The 27979-nt window shown below is 58.2% G+C and overlaps 1 protein-coding gene across 1 annotated transcript; it reads left to right on the top strand.

Annotated features, from left to right (window-relative positions):
• Positions 1-1078: 1078 nt before the first annotated feature.
• LOC106864354 (proto-oncogene vav-like) lies at positions 1079-27835 on the top strand (the record flags this gene model as incomplete). The annotated part of the gene is given in 26 exon segments (XM_088154899.1): positions 1079-2042; positions 3648-3764; positions 3859-3917; positions 4290-4355; positions 4831-4939; positions 5947-6036; positions 6966-7034; positions 8762-8868; positions 10174-10270; positions 11626-11721; positions 12772-12840; positions 13796-13882; positions 15338-15423; positions 16571-16703; positions 18124-18233; positions 19248-19349; positions 20692-20789; positions 21576-21598; positions 21769-21799; positions 22092-22104; positions 23201-23339; positions 24346-24411; positions 24570-24601; positions 26060-26105; positions 26107-26177; positions 27748-27835. Coding segments are annotated over 26 exon segments (2208 nt in total), but the record flags the coding sequence as incomplete, so codon positions are not given.
• Between the last annotated feature and the right edge of the window lie 144 nt (positions 27836-27979).

The following is a 27979-nucleotide window of genomic DNA, read 5'->3' as shown; positions in this document are numbered from 1 at the left end:
CGTTGTCCCCCGCGGCACCTCCCGGGGCGCAGGCGCCGCCACCTCCCTCGTCACCCCCTCTTTGGGGCCACCTCTTCCGTCACCAGGCCCCGTCCTGGCCACTTGGGCCACCTCGGCCTGGCTCCTCCAAGCCAAGGAGGGGGGGGGGGGTTGGCTGGAGAGGGACAAGGAAGCCACGGGGGCCACCCGGACGTGGCGGCGGTGACGGGGTGTTGGCGTTTGTCACTTGTCACCCCCTTGGTGGCCCCCGTGGGGCCTCGTCCGGTTCCTCCCTTTCCTGGGGGAGGGGGGGGGGAAGGGGAAACCCCCCAATTCCACCCCCCCCCAATTCCACCCCCCCAAATCCCACCCCCAGGCCCGCGCCGTGGGAGCCGCGCCAGGAGAGGCCCGAGGGCCTGAGGTTTGGGCAAGGGGCAGCTGGGGGGCAGCTGGGGGGATCTGGGGGACATTTGGGGGCATTTGGGGGCATCTGGGGGCATTTAGGGGGCAGCTGGGGGGCAGCTGGGGGGATCTGGGGGGCATCTGGGGACATTTGGGGATATCTGGGGGGCATCTGGGGTCATTTGGGGACATTTAGGGTCATTTGGGGGTAGCTGGGGGGCATTTGGGGGGATCTGGGGGGCAGCTGGGGGGCATTTGGGGTCATTTGGGGTCATTTGGGGGCATTTGGGGTCATTTGGGGACATCTGAGGGTCATCCAGGGGGCATCTGGGGACATTCAGGGGCATCTAGGGGGCAGCTGGGGGGCATTTGGGGGGATCTGGGGGACATTTGGGGGTAGCTGGGGGCATCTAGGGGGTATCTGGGGGGCATTTGGGGACAGCTGGGGGGGATCTGGGGACATTTGGGGTTATTTGGGGGGCATTTGGGGACATCCAGGGGCATTTGGGGACATCCAGGGGGCAGCTGGGGGGCATTTGGGGTCATTTGGGGTCATTTGGGGACATCTGAGGGTCATCCAGGGGTCATTTGGGGTCATCCAGGGGACATTTGGGGACATCCAGGGGCAGCTGGGCTCACCTACCCCCATCCATTTTTCCACAGAATTTCACCCTGCCAGGACCCAACTCTGTTGAAGTTCATCCTGCCAGGACCCAACTCCACCCTGCCAGGACCCACCTCCATTGAATTCCACCCTTCCAGGACCCAGCTCCCTAGAATTTCATCCTGCCAGGAACCAACTCTGTTGAAGTTCATCCTGCCAGGACCCATCTCCATCAGTTTTTCCATAAGAATTCACCCTTCCAGGACCCAGCTCCACTGAATTTCACCCTTCCAGGACCCAGCTCCATAGGAATTCACCCTTCCAGGACCCAACTCCACCCTTCCAGGACCCACCTCCATTGAAGTTCACCCTTCCAGGACCCAGCTCCATAGGAATTCACCCTTCCAGGACCCAGCTCCACCCTTCCAGGACCCAGCTCCCCAGAACTTCACCCTTCCAGGACCCACCTCCATTGAATTTCACCCTTCCAGGACCCACCTCCATAGGAATTCACCTTTCCAGGACCCAGCTCCATAGAATTTCACCCTTCCAGGACCCATCTCCATTGAATTTCACCCTTCCAGGACCCATCTCCATAGGAATTCACCCTTCCAGGACCCAGCTCCCCAGAATTTCACCCTTCCAGGACCCATCTCCATAGAATTTCATCCTTCCAGGACCCAACTCCACTGAATTTCACACTTCCAGGACCCATCTCCACCCTTCCAGGACCCATCTCCACAGAATTCACCCTTCCAGGACCCAGCTCCACCCTTCCAGGGCCCACCTCCATTGAAGTTCACCCTTCCAGGACCCATCTCCACCCTTCCAGGACCCAGCTCCCCGGAGTGCCATGGAGCCGTGGCGTCAATGTGCCCAGTGGTTGGTGGCCGCTCGTGTCCTGCCCGCCGGTCACCGGGCCAGCAGCCCCGCGGGTCAGGTGTGGGACCTGGCACAGGCGCTCAGGGACGGGGTCCTGCTGTGTCACCTCCTCAACGCCCTCCTGCCCCGCGCCGTGCCACCCCGGGACATCTGTCCCCGGCCACAGATGTCACAGGTGAGCTGGGGGGGGACACGGGGGGTGACGGTGTGACGGTGACAGTGATACTGACAGTGACAGTGTGACGGTGACAATGTGACGGTGACAGTGTGACGGTGATGGTGACAGTGATGGTGACAGTGTGACGGTTACAGTGATAGTGACAATGACAATGACAGTGACAGTAACAGTGACAGTGACAATGATGGTGACAGTGATAGTGACAGTGACAGTGTGACGGTGACAGTGTGACAGTGATAGTGATGGTGACAGTGCGACAGTAACAGTTGCAGTGGTAGTGACAATGACAGTGACAGTGACAATGATGGTGACAGTGACAGAGTGACAGTGATGGTGACAGTGACAATGACAGTGACACACTGACAGTGACAGTAACAGTGACAGCGACAATGATGGTGACAGTGACAGTGACAATGACAGTGATAGTGACAGTGTGACAGTGATGGTGTGACAGTGTGACAGTGAGGGTGACAGTGACAATGACAGTGACACACTGACAGTGACAGTAACAGTGACAATGACAGTGATAGTGACGGTGACAGTGTGACAGTGCCAGGTGACAATGATAGTGTTACAGTGACAGTTACGGTGATAGTGACAATGACAGTGACAATGACAGTGACAGAATGACAGTGATGGTGACAGTGATACTGACAATGACAGTGTGACGGGGACAGTGTGACGGTGACAGTGAGAGTGTGACAGTGAGAGTGATGGTGACAGGGTGACGGTGACAGTGATACTGACAGTGACAGTGTGACGGGGACAGTGTGACAGTGACAGTGAGAGTGATAGTGACAGTGTGACTGTGACAATAACGGTGACGGTGAAAGTGACAGCGTGATAGTGACAATGTCAGTGACAGTGACAATGACAGTGACAGCGTGACATTGACAGTGACAGTATGACAGTGGGACAGTGATGGTGACAGTGACAATGACAGTGACAGTGTGACACTGACACAGTGACAGCAACAATGACAGTGTGATAGTGACAGTGACAGTGTGACAGTGACAATGACAGTGTGGCAGTGACAGTGACAATAACAGTGACAATGACAGTGACAGTGAGGATGGTGGGTGAGGATGAGGGTGGCAATGGTGGGGACATTGGGACAGTGACAATGGTGACAATGATGGTGACAATGACGGTGACAATGATGGTGACAATGACAGAATGTGGTGACAATGATGATGACAATGATGATGACAATGACGATGACAACGATGATGACAATGACGGTGACAACGACAGTGACAATGACAGTAACAACGACGATGACAATGATGGTGACAATGATGGTGACAATGATGGTGACAATGACGATGACAATGACGATGAAATGATGGTGACAATGACGGTGACAACGACGGTGACAACGATGACAACGCTACCGAGGCGGTGACACCGACAACGCCATTGACGGTGACAATCTTAGCAACGACAGCGCCGAGGGGGGGGTGACAGGGACAATCACGACATTGACAAAGGGTGACAACGACAGCACCGGTGACGCGACTGCACGCCAGAAGGCGGCGCCGCCTGTGACGGCCACGGGGGAGGGTGACACCGTGGGGTGACACGGTGACAATGCCACCGCAGTTCCTGTGCCTGAGGAACATCCGCACCTTCCTGACGGCGTGCGCCGACAAATTCGGGCTCCCCAAGCACCGGCTCTTCGGAGCCTTCGACCTCTTCGACGTCCAGGATTTCGGCAAGGTGAGGGTCAGGTGTCCAGGTGCGCCGGCGACAGGTGGGAGGCGGCGGTCCGGGTGACGCGTCACCGCGCCGATGTCACCTGTCTGTCCCCCAGGTGATCGAGACGCTCTCGACGCTGTCCTGGACCCCGATCGCGCAGAGCAAAGGATTCACGTGAGTGGGCGGCGGGCAGGTGACCGGAACCCCGGCACTGGGGTCACTGGGGTCACTGGGAGGTGTCACTGGTGTCCAGTCACTGGGGTCACTGGTGTCACTGGTGTCACTGGGAGGTGTCCCTGGTGTCACTGGGAGGTGTCCCTGGTGTCACTGGGATGTGTCACTGGTGTCACTGGGATGTGTCCCTGGTGTCCCTGGTGTCACTGGTGTCACTGGGATGTGTCACTGGTGTCACTGGTGTCCCTGGTGTCTGTCACTGGTGTCACTGGGATGTCTCACTGGTGTCACTGGTGTCACTGGTGTCACTGGTGTCACTGGTGTCACTGGGATGTGTCACTGGTGTCACTGGTGTCCCCGGTGTCCCCCCAGGCCGTTCCCGTCCGAGGACAGCGTTGGGGACGATGACGTTTACAGCGGCCTGTCCGACCTCATCGAGTGGGTGGCGGCTACTGGGAGCCACTGGGCGATACTGGGAGGCTACTGGGAGCCACTGGCGGCTTCTGGGGGATACTGGGGGCTACTGGGAGGAACTGGGAAGCACTGGGGGCTACTGGGAGGCGCTGGGGGCTACTGGGAGGAACTGGGGGCTACTGGGAGGAACTGGGAGGAACTGGGAGATACTGGGGGCACTGGGGGGGGGTATTGGGGACAATAAGGGACATTTGGGGACATCGGGGGGCCATTGATGGGGTCTAGGGGGTTACTGGGGATACTGGGGGCTACTGGGAGGAACTGGGAGCTACTGGGAGGCGTCTGGGGTCATTTGGGGGGGTATTGGGGACAATAAGGGACATTTGGGGACCTCGGGGGGCCATTGATGTTGTCCGGGAGGGTTCTGGGACCCCGAGCGATTTTTTTGGGGGGCTCCGGGGGGGTCCCGGGGGTGTCCCCAGCTGTGTCCCCCCCCCAGTGACACGGCCGAGGATGATGATGATCTCTACGACTGCGTGGAGGCCGAAGGTGACGACGGCGATGACGTCTACGAGGACCTGATGAGGGTGGAGGCACCCCCGGCCACGGTGGGTGAGACCCCCCACCCCAAAAAAAAAAAGAAAAAAAAAAAAAGGAAAAGAAAAAGAAAAAGGAAAAAAAAAAAAAAGGAAAAAAAACGGGGAAAAAAACGAAAAAAAAAAAAAAAAGAAAAACGGAAAAAAAAAACCAGGAAAAAAACAAAACGGAAAAAAAAAAGGGGGGAAAAAAAGGGAAAAAAAACCCACAAAAAAACGGGGAAAAAAAACGGAAAAAAAAACCGGAAAAAAAGGAAAAAAAAAAAAAGGGAAAAAAAAACAAAACGGGAAAAAAAAACCGAAAAAAACGGGGGAAAAAAAAAGAAAAAAAAAACGGGAAAAAAAAAACAAAGCGAAAAAAAAAAAAAAAAGGAAAAGAAAAAAAAACGGAAAAAAAACCGAAAAAAACGGGGGAAAAAAAAGGAAAAAAAAAAAACCAACGGAAAAAAGAAACGGAAAAAAAAAACCGGGAAAAGAAAAAACAGGAAAAAAAAAACAAAACGGAAAAAAAAAAAGGAAAAGAAAAACGAAAACAAAAAACGGAAAAAGACGGAAAAAAAAAAAAAAGGGAACAAAAAAACAAAACCGGAAAAAAAAAACGGGGAAAAAAAGCGGGGAAAAAAAAAAACCACACAAAAAAACGGGAAAAAAAAAAACGGGAAGAAAAAAAAACCGGAAAAAAACGGGAGAAAAGAAAGGAAAAAAAACCAAAACAAAACCGGAAAAAAAAACTGGGGGAAAAAAAAAAACAACACAAAAAAACGGGGGAAAAAAAAAAAAAATAACAGGGAGTCCCCAAAAAAACACCTGAGAGTCCCCAGAAACACCTGGGAGTCCCCCCAGAATAACTGGGATCACCCAAAAATGTCCCCTGGGTGTCCCCAAAAACACCTGGGTGTCCCCAGAAATGTCCCCTGGGTGTCCCCAAAAACACCCGGGAGTCCCCAGAAATGTCCCCTGGGTGTCCCCACCATTGTCCCCTGGGTGTCCCCACCATTGTCCCCTGGGTGTCCCCACAGAAGGGGGGCGTGGACCGGCGGCTCTGCTGCCTCCAGGAGCTGCGACAAACGGAGGAGAGGTACACGGAGACCCTGGAGTCCATCTGCCAGGTGGGGACACTGGGGACAATGGGGACACTGAGGGGACATTGGGGGCGTTGGGGACAATGGGGACAATGGGGGCGTTGGGGACATTGGGGACGTTGGGGACATTGGGGACATTTGGGGACATTGGGGACATTGGGGACAATGGGGGTGTTGGGTACACGGAGACCCTGGAGTCCATCTGCCAGGTGGGGACAATGGGGACACTGGGGACAGTGGGGACAATGGGGACAATGGGGACAATGGGGACAATGGGGACATTGGGGACAATGGGGACATTGGGGGCGTTGGGGACATCGGGGACATTGGGGACATTTGGGGACATTGGGGACAATGGGGACACGGAGACCCTGGAGTCCATCTGCCAGGTGGGGACAATGGGGACAATGGGGACACTGAGGGGACATTGGGGACATTGGGGACATCGGGGACACTGGGGACATTGGGGGACAATGGGGACAATGGGGACACTGGGGACACTGGGGACATTGGGGACATTTGGGGACATTGGGGACATCGGGGACACGGAGACCCTGGAGTCCATCTGCCAGGTGGGGACAATGGGGACAGTGGGGACAATGGGGGTGTTGGGGACACTAGGGACACTGGGGACACTGAGGGGACATTGGGGACACTGGGGACATTGGGGGACACTGGGGACATTGGGGACATTTGGGGACATTGGGGGACACTGGGGACATTGGGGACATTTGGGGACATTGGGGACATTGGGGGCGTTGGGGACAGTGGGGACATTGGGGACACGGAGACCCTGGAGTCCATCTGCCAGGTGGGGACACTGGGGACAATGGGGACATTTGGGGACATTGGGGACAATGGGGACACTGGGGACACTGGGGACAGAGGTGGCCTCCCAGTGCTCCCAGTGCTCCCAGTGCTCCCAGTAAGGAGCGCTGTCCCCTCGGTGTCCCCAGCATTTCCTGCGGCCACTGCGGCACTTCCTGAGCCCCCGGGACATGGAGAGCGTGTTCATCAACGTGGAGGTGACACTGACACCGCGACAGGGACACCGCGACAGGGGACAGGGGACAGGGACACCGCGACAGGGGACAGGGGACAGTGACACCGCGACAGTGACACCGCGACACTGACACCGCGACAGGGGACACTGACACCGCGACAGGGACACCGCGACACTGACACCGCGACAGGGGACACTGACACCGCGACAGGGACACCGCGACACTGACACCGCGACACTGACACCGCGACAGGGGACAGGGACACCGCGACAGGGGACAGGGGGACATGGGGACAGTGACACCGCGACAGGGGACAGTGACACCGCGACACTGACACCGCGACAGTGACACCGCGACAGGGGACAGGGGACAGTGACACCACGACAGTGACACCGCGACAGGGGACAGTGACACCGCAACAGTGACACCGCGACAGGGGACAGGGGGACAGTGACAGGGACACCGCGACAGGGGACACTGACACCGCGACAGGGACACCGTGACAGGGGACAGGGGACAGGGGACAGTGACACCGCGACACTGACACCGCGACAGGGGACAGGGGACAGGGGACAGGGGACAGTGACATCGCGACAGGGGACAGTGACCAGTGGCACCAGTGACACCAGTAACGTGGACGTGACAGTGACATGGGGACAGGGGACAGACATGGGGACATGGGGACACTGACCAGTGACCCCAGTAACCCCGACCAGTGACACCAGTGACACCAGTAACGTGGAGGTGACAGTGACACCGGGACAGGGGACACTGACCAGTGACACCAGTGACACCAGTAACGTGGAGGTGACAGTGACACGGGGACACTGACCAGTGACACCAGTGACACCAGTGACACCAGTGACCCTGCACGCTTCTCCCAGTATCCCCCTCCAGTTAAACCCAATTAACGCCCCCGCCCCTCCCAGTGCTCCCAGTAATCACTCCCAGTGCTCCCAGTAATCACTCCCAGTGCTCCCAGTAACCCCTCCCAGCCCTCCCAGTGCTCCCAGTGCTCCCAGTAATCACTCCCAGCGCCCCCCACCCCTCCCAGTGCCCCTCCAAGTGCTCCCAGTAACCCCAGTTCCCAGTAACCCCTCCCAGCCCTCCCAGTAACCCCTCCCAGTGCACCCCAACCCTCCCAGTAACCCCTCCCAGTGCCCCCCCGCCCCTCCCAGTGCTCCCAGTAACGTCTCTCAGCCCTCCCAGTACTCCCAGTAACCCCCCAGTGCTCCCAGTAACCCCTCCCAGTGCCCCCCAACCCTCCCAGTAACCCCTCCCAGTGCTCCCAGTAACCCCTCCCAGTGCCCCCCCGCCCCTCCCAGTACTCCCAGTAACCCCCCAGTGCTCCCAGTAAGTCCTCCCAGCGCCCCCCACCCTTCCCAGTAACCCCTCCCAGTGCTCCCAGCGCCCCCCACCCCTCCCAGTAACCCCTCCCAGTGCTCCCAGTAACCCCCCAGTGCTCCCAGTAAACCTTCCCAGTGCTCCCAGTAACCCCTCCCAGTGCACCTCCGCCCCTCCCAGTGCCCCCCAGTGCTCCCAGTAACCCCTCCCAGCGCCCCCCACCCTTCCCAGTAACCCCTCCCAGTGCTCCCAGCGCCCCCCACCCCTCCCAGTAACCCCCCAGTGCTCCCAGTAAGTCCTCCCAGCGCCCCCCACCCTTCCCAGTAACCCCTCCCAGTGCTCCCAGCGCCCCCCCACCCTTCCCAGTAACCCCTCCCAGTGCTCCCAGTAACCCCAGTCCGCAGGAGCTGCTGGAGCTGCACCGCCGCTTCCTGGGGGAGCTTCGGGGGGCGCTGGGGGCGGGCGGGGGGGGGCGAGCGCTGCCCCCCCTGTTCCTGCAGTACAAGGAGAGGTACGGGGGGTCCTGGGGGGGTTTGGGTGGTCCTGGGAGGGATTTGGGGGGTCCTGGGGGGGTTTGGGGGGTCCTGGGAGGGATTTGGGGTGTCCTGGGGGGGTTCTGGGGGGGGATTTGGGGGGTCCTGGGAGGGATTTGGGGGGTTCTGGGGGGGATTTGGGGGATCCTGGGGGGATTTGGGGGTCCTGGGGGGTCCTGGGGGGGTCCTGGGGGGGTTTGGGGGGATTTGGGGGGGATTTTGGGGGTGCTGGGGGGGTCCTGGGAGGGATTTAGGGGGAATTTGGGGGGTCCTGGGGGGGTCCTGAGAGGGATTTGGGGGGGATTTGGGAGGTCCTGGCAAGTTCTGGGGGGATTTGGGGGGTCCTGGGAGGGATTTTGGGGGTTCCTGAGGGAGATTTGGGGGGTCCTGGGGGGGTTTGGGGGGTCCTGGGGGGGATTTGGGGGGTCCTGAGCGGGGCTGGAGGGGATTTCGGGCGGATTTTGGGTGGATTTCTGCCGATTTTGGGTGAATTTTAACGGATTTTGGGCAGGTTTGGAGTGGATTTTTGTGGATTTTGGGTGGATTTCAGTGAATTTTGTTGGATTTTGGGTGGATTTGGGTGGATTTTAGGTCGATTTTAATGGATTTTGGGTGGATTTTTGTGGATTTTGGGCAATTTTGGGTGGATTTAATCCGATTTTTGTGGATTTTGGGTGGATTTTGTTGGATTTAATTAGATTTTTGTGGATTTGGGGTGGATTTTGGGTCAATTTTAATGGATTTTTGTGGATTTTGGGTGGATTTCTGTGAATTTTGGGTCAATTTTATTTGATTTTATTGGGTTTTAGGTGGATTTGAATGGATTTGGGGCAGATTTGAAGTGGATTTGGGGTGGATTTTGGGTCAATTTGAATGGATTTTGTTGGATTTTGGGTGGATATAATTAGATTTTTGTGGATTTGGGGTGGATTTTGGGTGGATTTGGGTGGATTTTAGGTCGATTTTAATGGATTTTGGGTGGATTTTTGTGGCTTTTGTTGGATTTTGGGTGGATTTTTGTGGATTTTGGGTAATTTTGGGTGGATTTGGGGTGGATTTTTGTGGATTTTGGGCAATTTTGGGTGGATTTGGGATGGATTTAATTAGATTTTTGTGGATTTGGGGTGGATTTTTGTGGATTTGGGGCAATTTTGGGTGGATTTGGGGTGGATTTATTCAGATTTTTGTGGATTTTGGGCGGATTTAATTAGATTTTTGTGGATTTGGGGCAATTTTGGGTGGATTTTGGGTGGATTTATTCAGATTTTGGGTGTCCTCGCCAGGTTCCTGCTCTATGGCCGTTACTGCAGCCAGGTGGAAGCGGCCGCTCGGCGCCTGGACCAACTTTCCACCTGCACTGACCTGCGCATGAAGCTCCAGGTGAGCCCCAAAAACTCCCAAAATTGCCCAAAATTCACAGAAATCCACCCCAAATCCATTAAAATCGACCCAAAATCCACCCAAACCCCAACAAAATTCACTGAAATCCACCCAAAAGCCACAAAAATCCACTCCAAACCTGCCCAAAATCCGTTAAAATTCACCCAAAATTCACTGAAATCCACCCCAAATCCATTTAAATCGACCTAAAATCCACCCAAATCCACCCAAAATCCAACAAAATTCGCCCAAAATCCACCCAAAATCCATTCAAATCCACCCAAAATCCTCAAAAATCTGACTAAATCCACCCAAAATCCACCAAAAAAATCGCCCCAAAATTGCTCCAAAATCACCCCTGAACTTCCCCACAAAGCTCCAGGTGGGTCCCAAAAAAACCCCAAATTCCCCCCAAAAACCCCAAATCCCCCCCTCCCAATCCTGAGGACCCCAAATGACCCCAAACTGACCCCAGAGTGACCCCAAATGGCCCCAAAGTGACCCCAATTGACCCCAAATGACCTCAGTGACCCCAATCCTAAAGTGCCCCCAAAGTGACCCCAAATGACCTCAGTGACCCCAACTGACCCCCAAAGTGACCCCAAAGTTACCCCAACTGACCCCAGAGTGACCAAAGTGACCCCAGAGTGACCCTAAAGTGACCCCAAATGACCCCAGAGTGACCTCAAATGACCCCCAAATGACCCCAGAGTGACCCCAAACTGCCCCCAATATCCCTGGTGACCCCCAAAGTGACCCCAAATGACCTCAGTGACCCCAAATGACCCCAGAGTGACCTCAGTGACCCCAACTGACCCCAACGACCCCAGAGTGACCCCAATGACCCCAAAGTGACCCCAAACTGACCTCAGTGACCCCAATCCCAAAATTACCCCAGAGTGACCCCAAACTGACCCCAAATGACCCCAAACTGACCCCAAAGTGACCTCAGTGACCCCAGAGTGGCCCCAAACTGACCCCAGAATGACCCCAGAGTGACCCCAAACTGACCCCAATATCCCTGGTGACCCCCAAAGTGACCCCAAATGACCCCAGAGTGACCCCAAATGACCCCAAACTGACCTCAGTGACCCCAATCCCAAAGTGCCCCTAATGACCCCAGAGTGACCCCAAACTGACCCCAATGACCCCAAACTGACCCCAAACTGACCCCAGAGTGACCCCAAAGTGACCCCAAATGACCCCAGAGTGACCTCAGTGACCCCAACGACCCCAGAGTGACCCCAAATGACCCCAAATGACCCCAAATGACCCCAAATGACCCCAACGACCCCAGAGTGACCCCAAATGACCCCAAATGACCCCAATGACCCCAGCGTGCCCCTCCCCCCCAGGAGTGCTCCCTGCGGGCCAACAACGGGCGATTCTCACTGCGGGATCTGCTGATGGTGCCCATGCAGAGAGTGCTGAAATATCACCTGCTGCTCCAGGTGACACACCTGGGCACACCTGGGGACAGCTGGGGACAGCTGGGCACACCTGGGACACAGCTGGGGGGCACCTGGGGACAGCTGGGACACACCTGGGAACACCTGGGGACAGCTGGGGACAGCTGGGACACACCTGGGCACACCTGGGACACACCTGGGAACACCTGGGGGGCACCTGGGCACACCTGGGGGACACCTGGGCACACCTGGGACACACCTGGGGGCACCTGGGGACACCTGGGCATAGCTGGGACACACCTGGGGACACCATGGGGACACCTGGGCACACCTGGGCACAGCTGGGGGGCACCTGGGCACACCTGGGACACACCTGGGCACAGCTGGGGGGCACCTGGGGGACACCTGGGGGACACCTGGGCTCACCTGGGGGACACCATGGGGACAGCTGGGCACACCTGGGGGGCACCTGGGCACACTTGGGGCACACCTGGGCACAGCTGGGAACACCTGGGGGACACCTGGGACACACCTGGGCACACCTGGGGGACACCTGAACACACCTGGGGGGCACCTGGGCACGTCTGGGGACAGCTGGGGGGGGAGGGACACACTTGGGACACACGTGGGGGACACCCGGCGACATCTGGGGACACCTGGGCACACCTGGGACACACCTGAGCACACCTGGGGGACAGCTGGGCACGTCTGGGGACAGCTGGGGGGGGAGGGACACAGCTGAGCACACCTGAGACACACCTGGGCCACACCTGGGGGGGAGGGACACACCTGGGGGACACCTGGGACACACCTGGGGACAGCTGGGGACACACTTGGGGACACCTGGGCACACCTGGACGCACCTGAGCACACCTGGAACACACCTGAGTACACCAGGGACACACCTGGGGGGAAGGGACACATCTGGGCACACCTGGGGACACCTGGGCACACCTGGGGGGTACTTGGGGCACACCGGGGCACAGCTGGACACAGCTGGGGGGCACCTGGGCCACACCTGGGGATACCTGGGGCACACCTGGGCACACCTGGGCCACACCTGGGCACACCTTGACCTTTGTCCCCCCCCAGGAGCTGGTGAAGTTGACCCCGGATGCGGCCGAGCGGGAGCGGCTGCGGGGGGCGCTGGACGCCATGAGGGTGGGGCTGGGGGGATTTGGGGGGTCCTGGGGGGTCCCGGGGGGGATTTTGGGTGGTCCCGAGGGGATTTGGGGGAATTTGGGGGGATTTTGGGGGGTCTTGAGGGGTTTTGGAGGGGATTTGGGGATTCCCAGGGGGGGATTAGGGGGGTCCTGGGGGGATTTGAGGGAATTTGGGGGTCCAGAGGGGGGTCCTGGGGGGATTTGGGGGTTCCTTGGGGACGATCTGGGGGGTCCTGGGGGGCTTTTGGGGTTCCTGGAGAAATTGGGGGGGATTTGGGGGGTTCTGAGGGGATTTGGGGGGTCCCTGGGGGGATTTTGAGGGGTCCTGAGTGGATTTGGGAGGATTTTGGGGGGTCCTGGGGGGATTTTGGGGGGGATTTAAGGGTTCCTGGGGGAATTTGGGGAGGATTTGGGGGGTCCTGGGGGGATTTTGAGGGGTCTTGAGGGGATTTGGGGGGTCCTGGAGAAATTGGGGGGGGGAATTTGGGGGGTCCTGAAGGGTTTTGGGGGGGATTTGGGGGTCCCGAGGGGGATTTTGAGGGGTCCTGAGTGGATTTGGGGGGATTTTGGGAGGGATTTGGGGGGTCCTGGGGGGCTTTTGTGGTTCCTGGAGAAATTGGGGGGAATCTGGGGGGTCCTGAGGGGTTTTGGGAATTCCTGGTGAAATTTTGGGGGATTCCTGGTGGGATTTTAGGGATTCCTGTTGAGATTTTTGGGGTTCCTGGTGGGATTTTTGGGGGATTCCTGGTGAAATTTTTGGGGATTCCTGGTGGGATTTTGGGGGTTCCTGAGGGGTTTTGGGGATTCCAGGTGGGAATTTTGGGATTCCTGATGGGATTTTTGGGGATTCCAGGGGATTTTCGGGTTTCCAGGGAATTTGGGGGATTTGGGGATCCCAGGGGAGGGATTTTGGGGTTCGGGGGTCTCTGACTGGACCCCCCCCGGCCCCCCAGGACCTGGCCCAGTGCGTGAACGAGGTCAAACGGGACAACGAGACCCTGAAGCAGCTCACGAGCATCCAGCTGTGCCTGCACAACATGGTGGGGACCCCCGGGACCCCCAAATCCACCCCCGGGACCCCCGGGACCCCCAAATCCACCCCGGGGACCCCCAAATCCACCCCCGGGACCCCCAAATCCACCCCGGGGACCCCCAAATCCTCCCCTGGGACCCCCAAATCCTCCCCTGGGACCCCCAAATCCTCCCCCGGGACCCCCAAATCCCCCCTTGGGACCCCCAAATCCCCCCTTGGGACCCCCAAATCCTCCCCTTTGGGACCCTCAAATCCACCCCTGGGACCCCCAAATCCACCCCGGGGACTCCCAAATCCACCCCCAAATCCACCCCCGGGACCCCCAAATCCACCCCCGGGATCCCCAAATCCCCCCCTGGGACCCCCGGGACCCCCAAATCCACCCCTGGGACCCCCAAATCCACCCCCGGGATCCCCAAATTCCCCAAATCCCACCCCCCGGACGCCCAAATCCCCCCCCGGGACCCCCAAACCCACCCCTGGGACCCCCCAAATTCCCATCTGGGAACCCCAAATTTCCATCTGGGATCCTCAAATCCCCCTCCTGGACCCCAAATTTTACAAATTCCTCCCTGGGACCCCCAAATTTCCCTCTGGAACCCCCAAATTCCCCAAATCCTCCCAATGTTCATCCCATTCCCGTGTCCCGTTCCCGTGTCCCACTCTTGATCCCATTCCCATTTCTGTTTCCCATTCCCCATTCCCATTCCCCATTCCCCATTCCCCATTTCCCATTTCCCATTTCCCATTCCCCATTCCCATTCCCCATTCCCATTCCCCATTCCCATTCCCCATTCCCCATTCCCATTCCCCATTCCCATTCCCCCATTCCCCATTCCCATTCCCCATTCCCCATTCCCCATTCCCCGTTCCCATTCCCATTCCCCATTCCCCATTCCCATTCTCCATTCCCCATTTCCCATTCCCATTCCCCATTCCCATTCCCCATTCCCCATTTCCCATTCCCCATTCCCCATTCCCCATTCCCCATTCCCATTCCCCATTCCCCATTCCCCATTCCCCATTCCCCATTCCCATTCCCCATTCCCCATTCCCCATTCCCCATTCCCCATTTCCCATTCCCCATTCCCATTCCCATTCCCCATTCCCCATTCCCCATTCCCCATTCCCCATTTCCCATTCCCCATTCCCATTCCCATTTCCCATTCCCCATTCCCATTCCCCATTCCCCATTTCCCATTCCCCATTCCCATTCCCCATTCCCATTCCCATTCCCCATTCCCCATTCCCCATTCCCCATTCCCCATTTCCCATTCCCCATTCCCATTCCCATTTCCCATTCCCCATTCCCATTCCCCATTCCCCATTCCCCATTCCCCATTCCCATTCCCCATTTCCCATTCCCCATTCCCATTCCCCATTCCCCATTCCCCATTCCCATTCCCCATTCCCCATTTCCCATTCCCCATTCCCATTCCCATTTCCCGTTTCCCATTCCCAGCCTCAGTCCCTGGCGCAGTTCGGGCGCCCCAAGATCGATGGGGAGCTGAAGGTCTCCAGCACCGAGAGGCGCTCCAAGGTGGACAGGTGGGCCAGAGACACCTGGGGACACCTGGGGACACCTGGGGACACCTGGGGGACACCTGGGAACACCTGGGGGACACCTGGGGACACCTGGGAGACACCTGGGGACACCTGGGGGACACCTGGGAACACCTGGGAGACACCTGGGGGACACCTGGGGACACCTGGGGGACACCTGGGAACACCTGGGAGACACCTGGGAGACACCTGGGGCACCATGGGGACACCACAGGGACATGGGGACACCTCAGGGACACCACGGGGACAGGAGGGCACCCTTGGGGACACCACAAGGACGCCATGGGGACATGAGGACACCTCAGGGACACCTCAAGGACACCTTTGGGGACATGGAGACACCCCTGGGGACACTACAGGGACACCATGGGGACATTGGGACACCCTTGGGGACACCACAAGGAAACCACGGGGACAGGGGGGCACCCATGGGGACACCACAGGGACACCATGGGGACACCACACAGACACCATGGGGACACCATGGAGACACCACAAAGACACTATGGAGACATTGGGACACCCTTGGGGACACCATGGGGACACCACACAGACACCATGGGGACACCCTTGGGGACACCACAGGGACGTGGGGACACCACACAGAAACCATGGGGACATGAGGACACCTCAAGGAAACCTTTGGGGACATGGAGACACCCCTGGGGACACCATGGGGACACTACATGGACACCATGGGGACACTACAGGGACACCTCAGGGACACCATGGGGACACCACAGGGACACCATGGGGACATTGGGACACCCTTGGGGACACCACAAGGAAACCACGGGGACAGGGGGACACCCTTGGGGACACCACAGGGACATGGGGACACCACAGGGACATGGGGACACCACACAGACACCATGAGGACACATGGGGACACTACAGGGACACCTCAGGGACACCATGGAGACACCATGAGGACATTGGGACACCCTTGGGGACACCATGGGGACCCCGTGAGGACATTGGGACACCCTTGGGGACACCATGGGGACACCACGGGGACCCCACGAGGACACAGCGACACTTGACGACACGGAGCCGGCGCCGCCGCGGGGACACCCCGGCGTGGCGCGGTGGCCTCGGGGACACGGTGCCACCCTTTTGTCACCGTCCCCAGGTACGGCTTCCTGCTGGACAAGGCTCTGATCATCTGCAAGCGCCGCGGGGACTCGTACGAGACCAAGGACGTGGTGGAGCTGCAGAGCCACCAACTGCGCGACGGCAGCCTCGGACCTCGCGACGGCAAAAAGGTACCGGGGACACCGGGGGGACACTGTGGGGACATCGGGGGGACACCGTGGGGACATCGGGGGGACACTGTGGGGACACTGTGGGGATATCGGGGGGACATCGTGGGGACACCGGGGGGGACATCGGGGGGGACACCGTGGGGACACTGTGGGGACACTGTGGGGACACCGTGGGGACACCGGGGGGACATCGGGGGGACACTGTGGGGACATCGGGGGGACATCGGGGGGACATCGGGGGGACACTGTACGGACACCGTGGGGACACCGTGGGGACATCGGGGGGACACCGGGGGGACATCGGGGGGACACCGTGGGGACACCGGGGGGACACCGTGGGGGGCGGTGTCCAGGTGACGCCGGTGCCTGGTGTCACCTTCCCGACGGAGCCGGGTGGACGCGTGTGGCCGGTGCTTCTGTGCAGTTCAATGTCCAGTGTCCATCCATTCCCAATGTCCCATTCCCGATGTCCATCCCATTCTCAGTGTCCATCCCATCTTGGTGTCCATCCATTCCCAGTGTCCATCCCATTCCCAATGTCCCATTCCCAATGTCCATCCCGTTCCCGATGTCCATCCCATTCTCAGTGTCCATCCATTTCCAATGTCCATCCTGTTCCCATGTCCAGTTCTTGTGTCCATCCCATTCCCAGTGTCCACCCCATTCCTGATATCCATCCCATTCCCATGACCAGTTCCTGTGTCCATCCCATTCCCAATGTCCATCCCATTTCCTTGTACAGTTCCCAATGTCCATCCCATTCCCGATGTCCATCCCATTCCCAATGTCCCATTCCCAATGTCCCATTCCCAATGTCCATCTCATTCCCATGTCCAGTTCCCATGTCCATCCCATTCCCAATGTCCCATTCCCAGTGTCCATCCATTCCCGATGTCCATCCCGTTCCCAAGTGTCCAGATCCTGGTCCCAATGACCCCAAAACCCTGATCCCTGATGGATCCCCAAAACCCCAATCACCCCATTTTGGGGGGGGAGGGGGGCGTGGCTGACCCCAATCACCCAATTTCTGGGGAGAGGGCGTGACTGACCCAAATCACCCCATTTTGGGGGGGAGGGGGCATGACTGACCCCACCCCATTTTTGGGGAGGGGGGCGTGGCTGACCCAAATCACCCCATTTTGGGGGCGTGGCTGACCCCACCCATTTTTGGGGAGAGGGCGTGACTGACCCCAATCACCCCATTTTGGGTGGAGGGGGGCGTGGCTGACCCAAATCACCCCATTTTGGGGGCGTGGCTGTCCCCAATCACCCAATTTCTGGGGAGAGGGCGTGGCTGACCCCACCCCATTTTTGGGGAGGGGGGCGTGGGTGACCCCACCCCATTTTGGGGAGGGGGGCGTGGCTGACCCCACCCAATTGGGGGGGCGTGGCTGACCCCTCCCCACCCCCCCCCCCCCAGTGGTCCCACACCTTCGTTCTGCTGCACTCGGCCGGGCTCCAGGACTACGAGCTCTTCTTCAAGACGCGTGAGCTGAAAAAAAAATGGCTGGAGCAGTTCGAGATGGCCCTGTAGGTGACCTGTGGTGGCCCCTGGAGGTGGCCCTGTCCCCATTGGGTGGTCCCCACCTGAGCCAGGTGTTGGCAGGTCCAAAATTCCCAATTGTTTGTCAGAATTTCCAAAGTGGTCGCCTCCCCCCGCCCCCCAAAAAAAAAAAAAAATCGGCCCCAAAAATTGCTCTAAAATTGCTCAAAATGATCCTAAACTGACCCAAATGACCCCAAAATGACCAAAATGACCCCAAATGACCCCAAAATGACCAAAAACTGTCCCCAAATGACCCCAAAATGACCAAAATGACCCCAAATGACCCCAAACTGACCCAAATGATACCAAATGACCCCAAACTGACCCAAATAACCCCAAAATGACCAAAAACTGACCCCAACTGATTCAAATGTCCCTGGTGACCCCAAACTGACCCCAATGTCCCTGGTGACCCCAAACTGACCCCAAACTGTCCCCAAATGACACCAAACTGATCCCAAACGACCCCACTGTCCCCAAACTGACCCAAATGACCCCGAATGACCACAATGACCCTAAATGACCCCAAACTGTCCCGAACTTACCCCAAACTGACCCCAAATGACCCCAAACTGACCCAAATGACCCCAAACTGACCCAAATGACCCCAAACTGACCCCAAATGACCCTAAACTGACCCCAAATGACCCCAAACTGATCCCAAACGACCCCAAACTGACCCCAATGACCCCAAATGACCACAATGACCCCAAACTGTCCCCAAATGACCCCAAACTGTCCCCAAATGACCCAAACCGACCCCAAACTGTCCCCAAATGACCCCAAACTGTCCCCAAATGACTCTAAATTGACCCAAATGACCCCAAACTGTCCCCAAACTGACCCCAATGACCCCAAATGACCCCAAACTGACCCCAAACTGACCCCAAACTGTCCCCAAATGACCCCAAACTGTCCCCAAACTGACCCCAAATGATCCCAAACCGACCCCAAGTGACCCCCCCCACCTGAGCCAGGTGCTCCCCCGTGTCCGGCAGGTCCAACATCTTCCCCGAGCACGCCCTGGCTGACGGACACGACTTCCAGATGTTCTCCTTCGAGGACACCACGTCCTGCAAGGCCTGCCAGATGTTGCTGAGGTAGGAGCCCAAAATCCTCCCATGGGGTGGGGGGTCCGGGAGAGGGGGAGACCCCAGAGGGGTTGGAGGTGGGGGGAGGTCAAGGGGGGTCAAGGGGGTGTGGGTCGAGGTGGTGGAGGGGGTGGGTGGGGTCGTGGGAAAGTCAAGGTCAAGGTGGGTCAAGGCTTGGAGGGTGGGGAGGGTTGGGGGGGGGTCAAGGAGGTCTCGGGGGTCGAGCTCTGAGGGGCCCCAAGGTGGGTCAAGGTTGGGTGGAGGTCAAGGCCAAGGTGGGTCAAGGTTGGGTGGAGGCCAAGGTGGGTCAAGGTTGAGCCAAGGCCAAGGTGGGTCAAGGTTGGGTGGAGGTCAAGTGGGTCAAGGCCAAGGTGGGTCAAGGTTGGGTCAAGACCAAGGTAGGTCAAGGTTGGGTGGAGGTCAAGTGGGTCAAGGCCAAGGTAGGTCAAGGTTGGGGGGAGGTCAAGGTTGGGTGGAGGCTGAGGGGTCAAGGTGGGTCAGTGGCTGGGTGGAGGTCAAGGTTGGGTCAAGGCCAAGGTGGCTCAAGGTTGGGTAGAGGTCAAAATCAAGGTTGGATCAAGGCCAAGGTGGGTCAAGGTTGGGTGGAGGCCAAGGTGGGTCAAGGCCAAGGTGGGTCAAGGTTGGGTCAAGACCAAGGTAGGTCAAGGTTGGGTGGAGGCCAAGGTGGGTCAAGGCCAAGGTTGGGTCAAGGTTGGGTCAAGGCCAAGGTGAGCCAATCATTGGGTGGAGTTCAAGGCCAAGGTGGGTCAAGGTTGGGTCAAGGCCAAGGTGGGTCAAGGCCAAGGTTGGGTCAAGGCCAAGGTGGCTCAAGGTTGTGTGGAGGTCAAGGTGAGCCAATCATTGGGTGGAGTTGAAGACCAAGGTGGGTCAATGGTTGGGTGGAGGTCAAGGTTGGGTGGAGCTCAAGGTTGAAGTGGGGCAAGTCTTGGTTAGAGGTCAAGGCCAAGGTGGGTCAAGGCTGGATCAAGACCAAGGTGGGTCAAGGTTGGGTGGAGGCCAAGGCTAAGGTTGGCCAAGGCCAAGCTGGGTCAAGGTTGGGTGGAGGCCAAGGCCAAGGTGGGTCAAGGTGGGTCAAGGCCAAGGTGGGTCAAGGTGGGTCAAGGCCAAGGTGGGTCAATGGTTGGGTAGAGGTCAAAGTGGGTCAAGGCCAAGGTGGGTCAAGGTTGGGGGGAGGTCAAGGCCAAGATGGCCTGGTCAGTCCTGGTCAATCATGGCCTGGTCAGTCTCAGGGGGTTGTGGGGCGTGGCTGGTGGTGTCCCCAGTGACCGTGACCCCGTGTCCCCCCCGTGTCCCCCCCGTGTCCCCCCCGTGTCCCCCCCCGTGTCCCCAGGGGCACGTTCTACCAGGGCTATCGCTGCAGCCGCTGCCGCGCCCCCGCCCACAAGGAGTGCCTGGGCCGGGTGGGCACCTGCGGGAAGGCCGGAAGTGGTGAGGGGCATGATGGGATTGGAGAGGGGCATGATGGGATTGGGGAAGGGCATGATGGGATTGGGGAGGGGCATGATGGGATTGGAGAGGGGCATGATGGGATTGGGGAAGGGCATGATGGGATTGGGGAGGGGCATGATGGGATTGGAGAGGGGCATGATGGGATTGGAGAGGGGCATGATGGGATTGGAGAGGGGCATGATGGGATTGGAGAGGGGCATGATGGGATTGGGGAAGGGAATGATGGGATTGGGGAGGGGCATGATGGGATTGGGGAGGGGCATGATGGGATTGGGGAAGGGCATGATGGGATTGGGGAGGGGCATGATGGGATTGGAGAGGGGCATGATGGGATTGGGGAGGGACTAATTACGCCAACATTAAGAAAGAGGCTAATTATGACATTGTTAATTAGGGCAGGGACTAATTACCCCATCATTAATTAAAAAATAAGCTAATTATGGCCTTGTTAATTGGGGGAGGGACTCATTACCCCATCATTAATTAAGAAATAAGCTAATTATGACATTGTTAATTCGGGGAGGGACTAATTACCCAATCATTAATTAAGAGACAGGCTAATTATGACGTTGTTCATTAGGGGAGGGACTCATTACCCCGACATTAATTAAGAAATAAGCTAATTATGGCCTTGTTAATTATGGGGAGAGACTAATTACTCCATCATTAACTAAGGGTTAATGACCCCAGGATCTAATTATCTCCTCATTAATTAAGATCAGCACTAATTACCCCTCACTAATGAACTTTTCTCCCCCCTCGCAGATCCCGGCTCTGGCGCTCGCAAGGTACCAAAAATCCGGGAAAGCGGCTCCGGATGGGCCCAAATTCCCGGGAAATTTCGGGAATTTTTGGGAATTTTTTTTGGGGGGGGGGATCCCCGAAGGGGTCTCGACCCCCCCCCCAAATCCCCCCCAACTCACGGGGGGTCTCCTTTTTTTAACCCCTCCCTTCCCAGAACAAATCGCAGCGGCCGGGACCTGAGAAGAATTGGGTGAGGAAATTTTGGGGGGTCCCGACCCCCCCCCTCCCCCCGGGGCAGATTTTGGGGGGTCCTGACCCCACTCAGGGCAGATTTGGGGCTTTTTTGGGGGGGTCTTAACCCTCCAGAACAGATTTGGGGTGATTTTGGGGGGGGTCCCGATCCCCCCAGGAAGATTCTGGGGGGGGGGTTTGGGGGGGTCCCGACCCACCCCAGGAAAGAATTTGGGGTTTTCTGGGGGGGTCTGAACCCTCCAGGACAGATTTGGGGGGGGGGGTTTGGGGGGTCTCGACCCCCACCCAGGGGAGATTTGGGGGAATTTTGGGGGGTCCCGACCCTCCCAGGGCAGATTTTGGGGGGTCTCGACCCCCCCGGACAGATTTTGGGGTTTTTTGAGGGGGTCTCGACCCCCCCCCCAGGGCAGATTTTGGGGTTTGGGGGGGGGTCTGAACCCTCCAGGACAGATTTGGGGGGATTTTGGGGGGTCTCAACACCCCCAAGGCAGATTTTGGGGGGTCTCGACCCCCCCCAGGACAGATTTTGGGCTTTTTTGGGGGGGCTCTAAACTCTCCAGGGCAGATTTTGGGGGATCGAGACCCCCCCAGGACAGATTTTGGGTTTTTTTGAGGGGGTCTCGACCCCCACCCAGGGCAGATTTTGGGTGATTTTGGGGGGTCTCGACCCCTCCCAGTTAAAATTTGGGGGGTCCTGACTACCCCCAATTAATTTTTGGGGTTCCCAGGGGGGATTTTAACCCTTCCAATTCATTTTTGGGGGTTTTTTTTTAACCCACCCCATCAATTTTTTGGGGGTCTCAGGGTTTTTTTCACCCCCCAATCAATTTTTGGGGATTTTTGACCCCCTCCAAATCCATTTTTGGGGTTTCCAGGGGGGGTTTTGACCCATTTTTGGGGGTCCCAGGAAGTTTTTAACCCCCCCAAATCCATTTTTTTGGATTTTTGACCCCCCCCAATCCATTTTGAGGGGGTTTTAGACCCCCCCCCAATCCATTTTTGGGGGTCCCAGGAGGTTTTTGATCCCCCCCAATCCATTTTGGGGGGTTTTTGATCCCCCCCAATCCATTTTTGGGGGTTTTTGATCCCCCCCCAATCAATTTTTGGGGTTTCCAGGGGGGATTTTTGACCCATTTTGGGGGGTCCCAGGAGGTTTTTGACCCCTCCCAATCCATTTTGGGGGGTTTTTGATCCCCCCCAATCCGCTTTTGGGGTTTTTTAACCCCTCCCAATCCATTTTTGGGATTTCTAGGGGGGTTTTGACCCATTTTTGGGGGGATTTTTGACCCCCTCCCAATCAATTTTTGGGATTTCTAGGGGGGGTTTTGACCCATTTTTGGGGGGTTTTTGACCCCCCCCAAATCAATTTTTGGGGTTCACCCCCCCCCCCCCCCAGGACTCCCCAAAATGGAGAGCACCCAACCCTACAGCGGGGTCCCCCCCCCGCCGGGGGTCCTGGGACCCCCCCTGCGCCTCAGCCCCGGTGACGTCATCGAGGTGACAATGGCCGAGGCCGAGGAGCTCTGGTGGCAGGTGGGGGACACGGGGGGGGGGACACTCGGGGGGTGGGGGGACCCGGGAAATGGGGATTGGGACCCCTGAAATGGGGATTGGGACCCTCAGGGTGGGATTGGGACCCCTGAAATGGGGGTGGGACCCTCAGGGTGGGGTTTGGGACCCCTGAAATGGGGGTGGGACCCCTGAAATGAGGGTGGGACCCCCCAGGGTGGGGTTGGGACCCCTGAAATGGGGATTGGGACCCCCAGAGTGGGGTTGGGACCCTCAGGGTGGGTTTGGGACCCCTGAAATGGGGATGGGACACCCAAAGTGGGGATGGGACCCCTGAAATGGGGATTGGGACCCCCAGGATGGGATTGGGACCCCTGAAATGGGGATTGGGACCCCCAGGGTGGGTTTGGGACCCCTGAAATGAGGGTGGGACCCTCAGGGTGGGTTTGGGACCCCTGAAATGGGGATGGGACCCCTGAAATGGGGTTTGGGACCCCCAGGATGGGGTTGGGACCCCTGAAATGGGGGTGGGACCCCTGAAATGGGGTTTGGGACCCCCAGGATGGGGTTGGGACCCCTGAAATGAGGGTGGGACCCCCAGGGTGGGCAGTTGGGTCTCGGGGAGACCCCCATGGTCACGAGAGACCCCCGGGGTTCTCCCCCAATTCCTGGTGGTCTCGGGGCCCCCCAAAACCAGGAGAGACCCCCAAGATCCTCCCCCAATTCCTGGGGGTCTCGGGACACCCCAAAACCAGGGGAGACCCCCGGGGTCCTCCCCCAATTCCTGGGGGTCTCAGGGCACCCCTGAGGGTCTCCCCCAATTCCTGGAGGTCTCGGGGCACCCCAAAACCACGAGAGACCCCCGGGACCCTCCCCCAATTCCTGGGGGTCTCGGGGCACCCCAAAACCACGAGAGACCCCCGAGGACCCTCCCCCAATTCCTGGGGGTCTCAGGGCACCCCTGAGGGTCTCCCCCACCCCCTGGGGGGTCTCGGGACCCCCCCTGGACCCCCCAAATTTCGCCCCCCAGGGCCGGAACGTGGCCAGCGGGGATCTGGGCTGGTTCCCCAGCAGCGCCGTCAGACCCTTCGTGTCCGTGAGTTTGGGGGACCCCCCCACCCCAAAAAAAAACCCCCCCGAGATGTTCGGGAGGGGTCCCCGAATTTGGGGAGGGGGCTCTGGGGTGTTTGGGGGGGGTTTCTCTTGAATTTCCCCCCCCCCCCCCCGTTAATTTTGGGTTCTTCCTCCCCCCAGGTGCCGCTGCCGGATCTTTCCGTCTATCCCTGGTCAGTGGGGGGACCCCAAAATTCTCACCTGGGACCCCAAAATTCTCACCTGAATCCCGAAATTCACACCTGGGACCCCCAAATTCTCCCCCTGAACCCCAAAATTCTCACCTGAATCCCCAAAATTCTCACCCTGAACCCCAAAATTCTCACCTTGAACCCCAAAATTCACACCTGGGACCCCAAAATTCTCACCCTGAATCCCCAAAAATTCTCACCTGAATCCCGAAAATTCTCACCCTGAACCCAAAATTGTCCCCTGAACTCTGAAATTCGGAACTGGGACCCCAAAATTCCTCCCCTGAACCCCGAATATCCTCACCTGAACCCCAAAATTCGCACCTGGGACCCCAAAATTCTCCCCTGAACTCCGAAATTCGCACCTGGGACCCCCAAATTCGCACCTGGGACCCCAAAATTCTCCCTGAACCCCAAAATTCTCACCCTCAATTCCCAAATTCTCACCCTAAACTCCCAAATTCGCACCTGGGACCCCAAAATTCTCACCTGAACTCCGAAATTCGCACCTGGGACCCCAAAATTCCTCCCCTGAACCCCAAAATTCTCCCTGAACCCCGAATTTCTCACCTTGAGCCCCAAAATTCTCACCCTGAAACCCCAAATTTCTCACCTTGAACCCCAAATTTCTCACCTTGAACCGCTCACCCCTCCCCCGATCCCCCAGGTTTGGGGGGGGCCTGGAGCGGGGTTTGGGGTTTTTTGGGGTCCCGGGTGGGGTTTTTGGGGTCCAGGGTGGGGATTTTGGGGTCCCGGGTGCGGTTTTTGGGGTCCCGGGTGGGGTTTTTGGGGTCCCGGGTGAGGATTTTGGGGTCTCACCCCCCGTCCCCCGATCCCCCAGGTTTGGGGGGGCCCCTGGAGCGGGGTTTGGGGTTTTTTGGGGTCCCGGGTGAGGATTTTGGGGTCCCGGGTGCGGTTTTTGGGGTCCCGGGTGGGGTTTTTGGGGTCCCGGGTGAGGATTTTGGGGTCTCACCCCCCGTCCCCCCGATCCCCCAGGTTTGGGGGGGCCCTGGAGCGGGGTTTGGGGTTTTTTGGGGTCCCGGGTGAGGATTTTGGGGTCTCACCCCCCCTCCCCCGATCCCCAGGTTTGGGGGGGCCCTGGAGCGGGGTTTGGGGTTTTTTGGGGTCCCGGGTGGGGTTTTTGGGGTCCAGGGTGGGGATTTTGGGGTCCCGGTGCGGTTTTTGGGGTCCCGGGTGGGGATTTTGGGGTCCCGGGTGGGGATTTTGGGGTCTCACCCCCCCGTCCCCCGATCCCCCAGGTTTGGGGGGGCCCTGGAGCGGGGTTTGGGGTTTTTTGGGGTCCCGGGTGGGGATTTTGGGGTCTCACCCCCGTCCCCCGATCCCCCCAGGTTTGGGGGGGCCCTGGAGCGGGGTTTGGGGTTTTTTGGGGTCCCGGGTGAGGATTTTGGGGTCTCACCCCCCGTCCCCCGATCCCCCCAGGTTTGGGGGGGCCCTGGAGCGCGCCGAGGCCGAGCTCGCGCTGTCCCCCCCGCTCCGACGGCGCCTTCCTGGTGCGACAGCGACTGAGAGAGCCCGGGGACTTCGCCATCAGCGTCAAGTGGGACAGTGGGGACAGTGAGGGGACAGTGGGGACATTGGGGACAGTGAGGGGACAATGGGGACAGTGGGGACAATGGGGACAGTGGGGACATTTGGGGACATCGGGGAGACTTTCGGGGACATTTTGGGTCACTTTTGGGGACATTGCGGGGACACTTGGGGAGGGGGAGGGAGGAAAAAAAGAGGAAAGAGAGGGAAGGAGGGAGAAGGAAGGGAGGGAAGGAGGGAGAGGGAAAAGGAGAGAGGGGAGAGACGGGAGAGAGGGAAAAAAAAGGGAGGGAGGGAGAGGGAGGGGGAGAGTGGAGGGATGGGGAAGGGGGAGAAAGGGAGAGAGGGAAAGAGGGAAAGAGAGGGAGAAGGGAGGAGGCAGAGGGAGAGAGGGAGGGAGGGAGAGGAAAAAAACGAGAGAGGGAGGGAGAGAAAGGAAAAAAAGGAAAGAGAGGGAGCGGGAAGGGAGGGAAGAGAGGGAGAAGGGAGGAGGCAGAGGAGGGAGAGGGAGAAAAACAGGAAAGAAAGGGAGAGGGAGGGACGGGGAGAGGGAGAAAGGGGAGAGGGAAAAAGAGGAAGAGATAAAAGAGAGGGAGAGGGAAGGAGGAAGAAGAGGGAGGGAGGGAGGGAGGGAGGGAGGGAGGGAAAGAGAGGGAGAGGGAGAGAGGAGAGAGGGAGAGGGAGAGGGAAAAGGAGAGAGGGGAGGGACGGGGGAGAGGGAAAAAAAGCGAGGGAGGGAGGGAAAAAGAGGAAAAAAAGGAAAAGAGAGGGAGAGGGAAGGGAGGGAAGAGAGGGAGAAGGAAGGAGGGGGAGGGAGGGAAGATTTTGGGGTGATTTTGGGGTGAATTTGGGGGGATTTTGGGGGGGATTTGGGGGGATTTTGGGGGGGATTTTGGGGTGAATTTGGGGGATTTTGGGGGGGATTTTGGGGTGATTTTGGGGGTGAATTTGGGATGATTTGGGGGTGTTTCGGGGGTGATTTTGGGGTGATTTTGGGGGTGATTTTGGCGGTGATTTGGGGGGGATTTGGGGGGGATTTTGGGGGGGATTTTGGGGTGATTTTGGGGGTGATTTTGGGGTGATTTTGGGGGGATTTTGGGGGGATTTTGGGGTGATTTTGGGGGTGATTTTGGGGTGATTTTGGGGGGATTTTGGGGGTGATTTTGGGGTGATTTTGGGGGTGATTTTGGGGGGATTTTGGGGTGATTTTGGGGGTGATTTTGGGGTGATTTTGGGGGATTTTGGGGGTGATTTTGGGGTGATTTTGGGGGGATTTTGGGGGTGATTTTGGGGGTGATTTTGGGGGGATTTTGGGGGGATTTTGGGGGGATTTTGGGGGTGATTTTGGGGGTGATTTTGGGGGGATTTTGGGGTGATTTTGCTGGTGATTTTGGGGGATTTTTGGGGTGATTTTGGGGGTGATTTTGGGTGGATTTGGGGTGATTTTGGGGGGATTCTGGGGGTGATTTTGGGGTGATTTTGGGGGTGATTTGGGGGTGATTTTGCGGGGATTTTGGGGGTGATTTGGGGTTGATTTTGGGGTGATTTTGGGGTGATTTTGGGGGCGGTTCCGCTCGCAGGTACCGCGGGCAGGTGAAGCACATCAAGGTGGCGGCCAGCGAGGGGCTCTACTGGGTCACCGAGAAAAAAGCGTTCAAGGGGCTGGTGGTGAGAACAGCACCCCAAAAATCCTCGGGGGTCAGCCCAAAAATCCTCGGGGGGTCACCCCAAAAATCCTCGGGGGGTCACCCTAAAATCCTGAAGAGGTCACCCTAAAAATCCTCGGGGGTCACCCCAAAATCTCTGAGGGGT

The sequence above is a fragment of the Sturnus vulgaris genome, chromosome 33 (assembly GCF_052056855.1).
Source record: "Sturnus vulgaris isolate bStuVul1 chromosome 33, bStuVul1.hap1, whole genome shotgun sequence".
In the NCBI taxonomy this organism is placed as follows: domain Eukaryota; kingdom Metazoa; phylum Chordata; class Aves; order Passeriformes; family Sturnidae; genus Sturnus; species Sturnus vulgaris.
The sequence above is the reverse complement of the archived record's forward strand: the minus strand, read 5'-3'. Positions and strand labels throughout refer to the sequence as shown.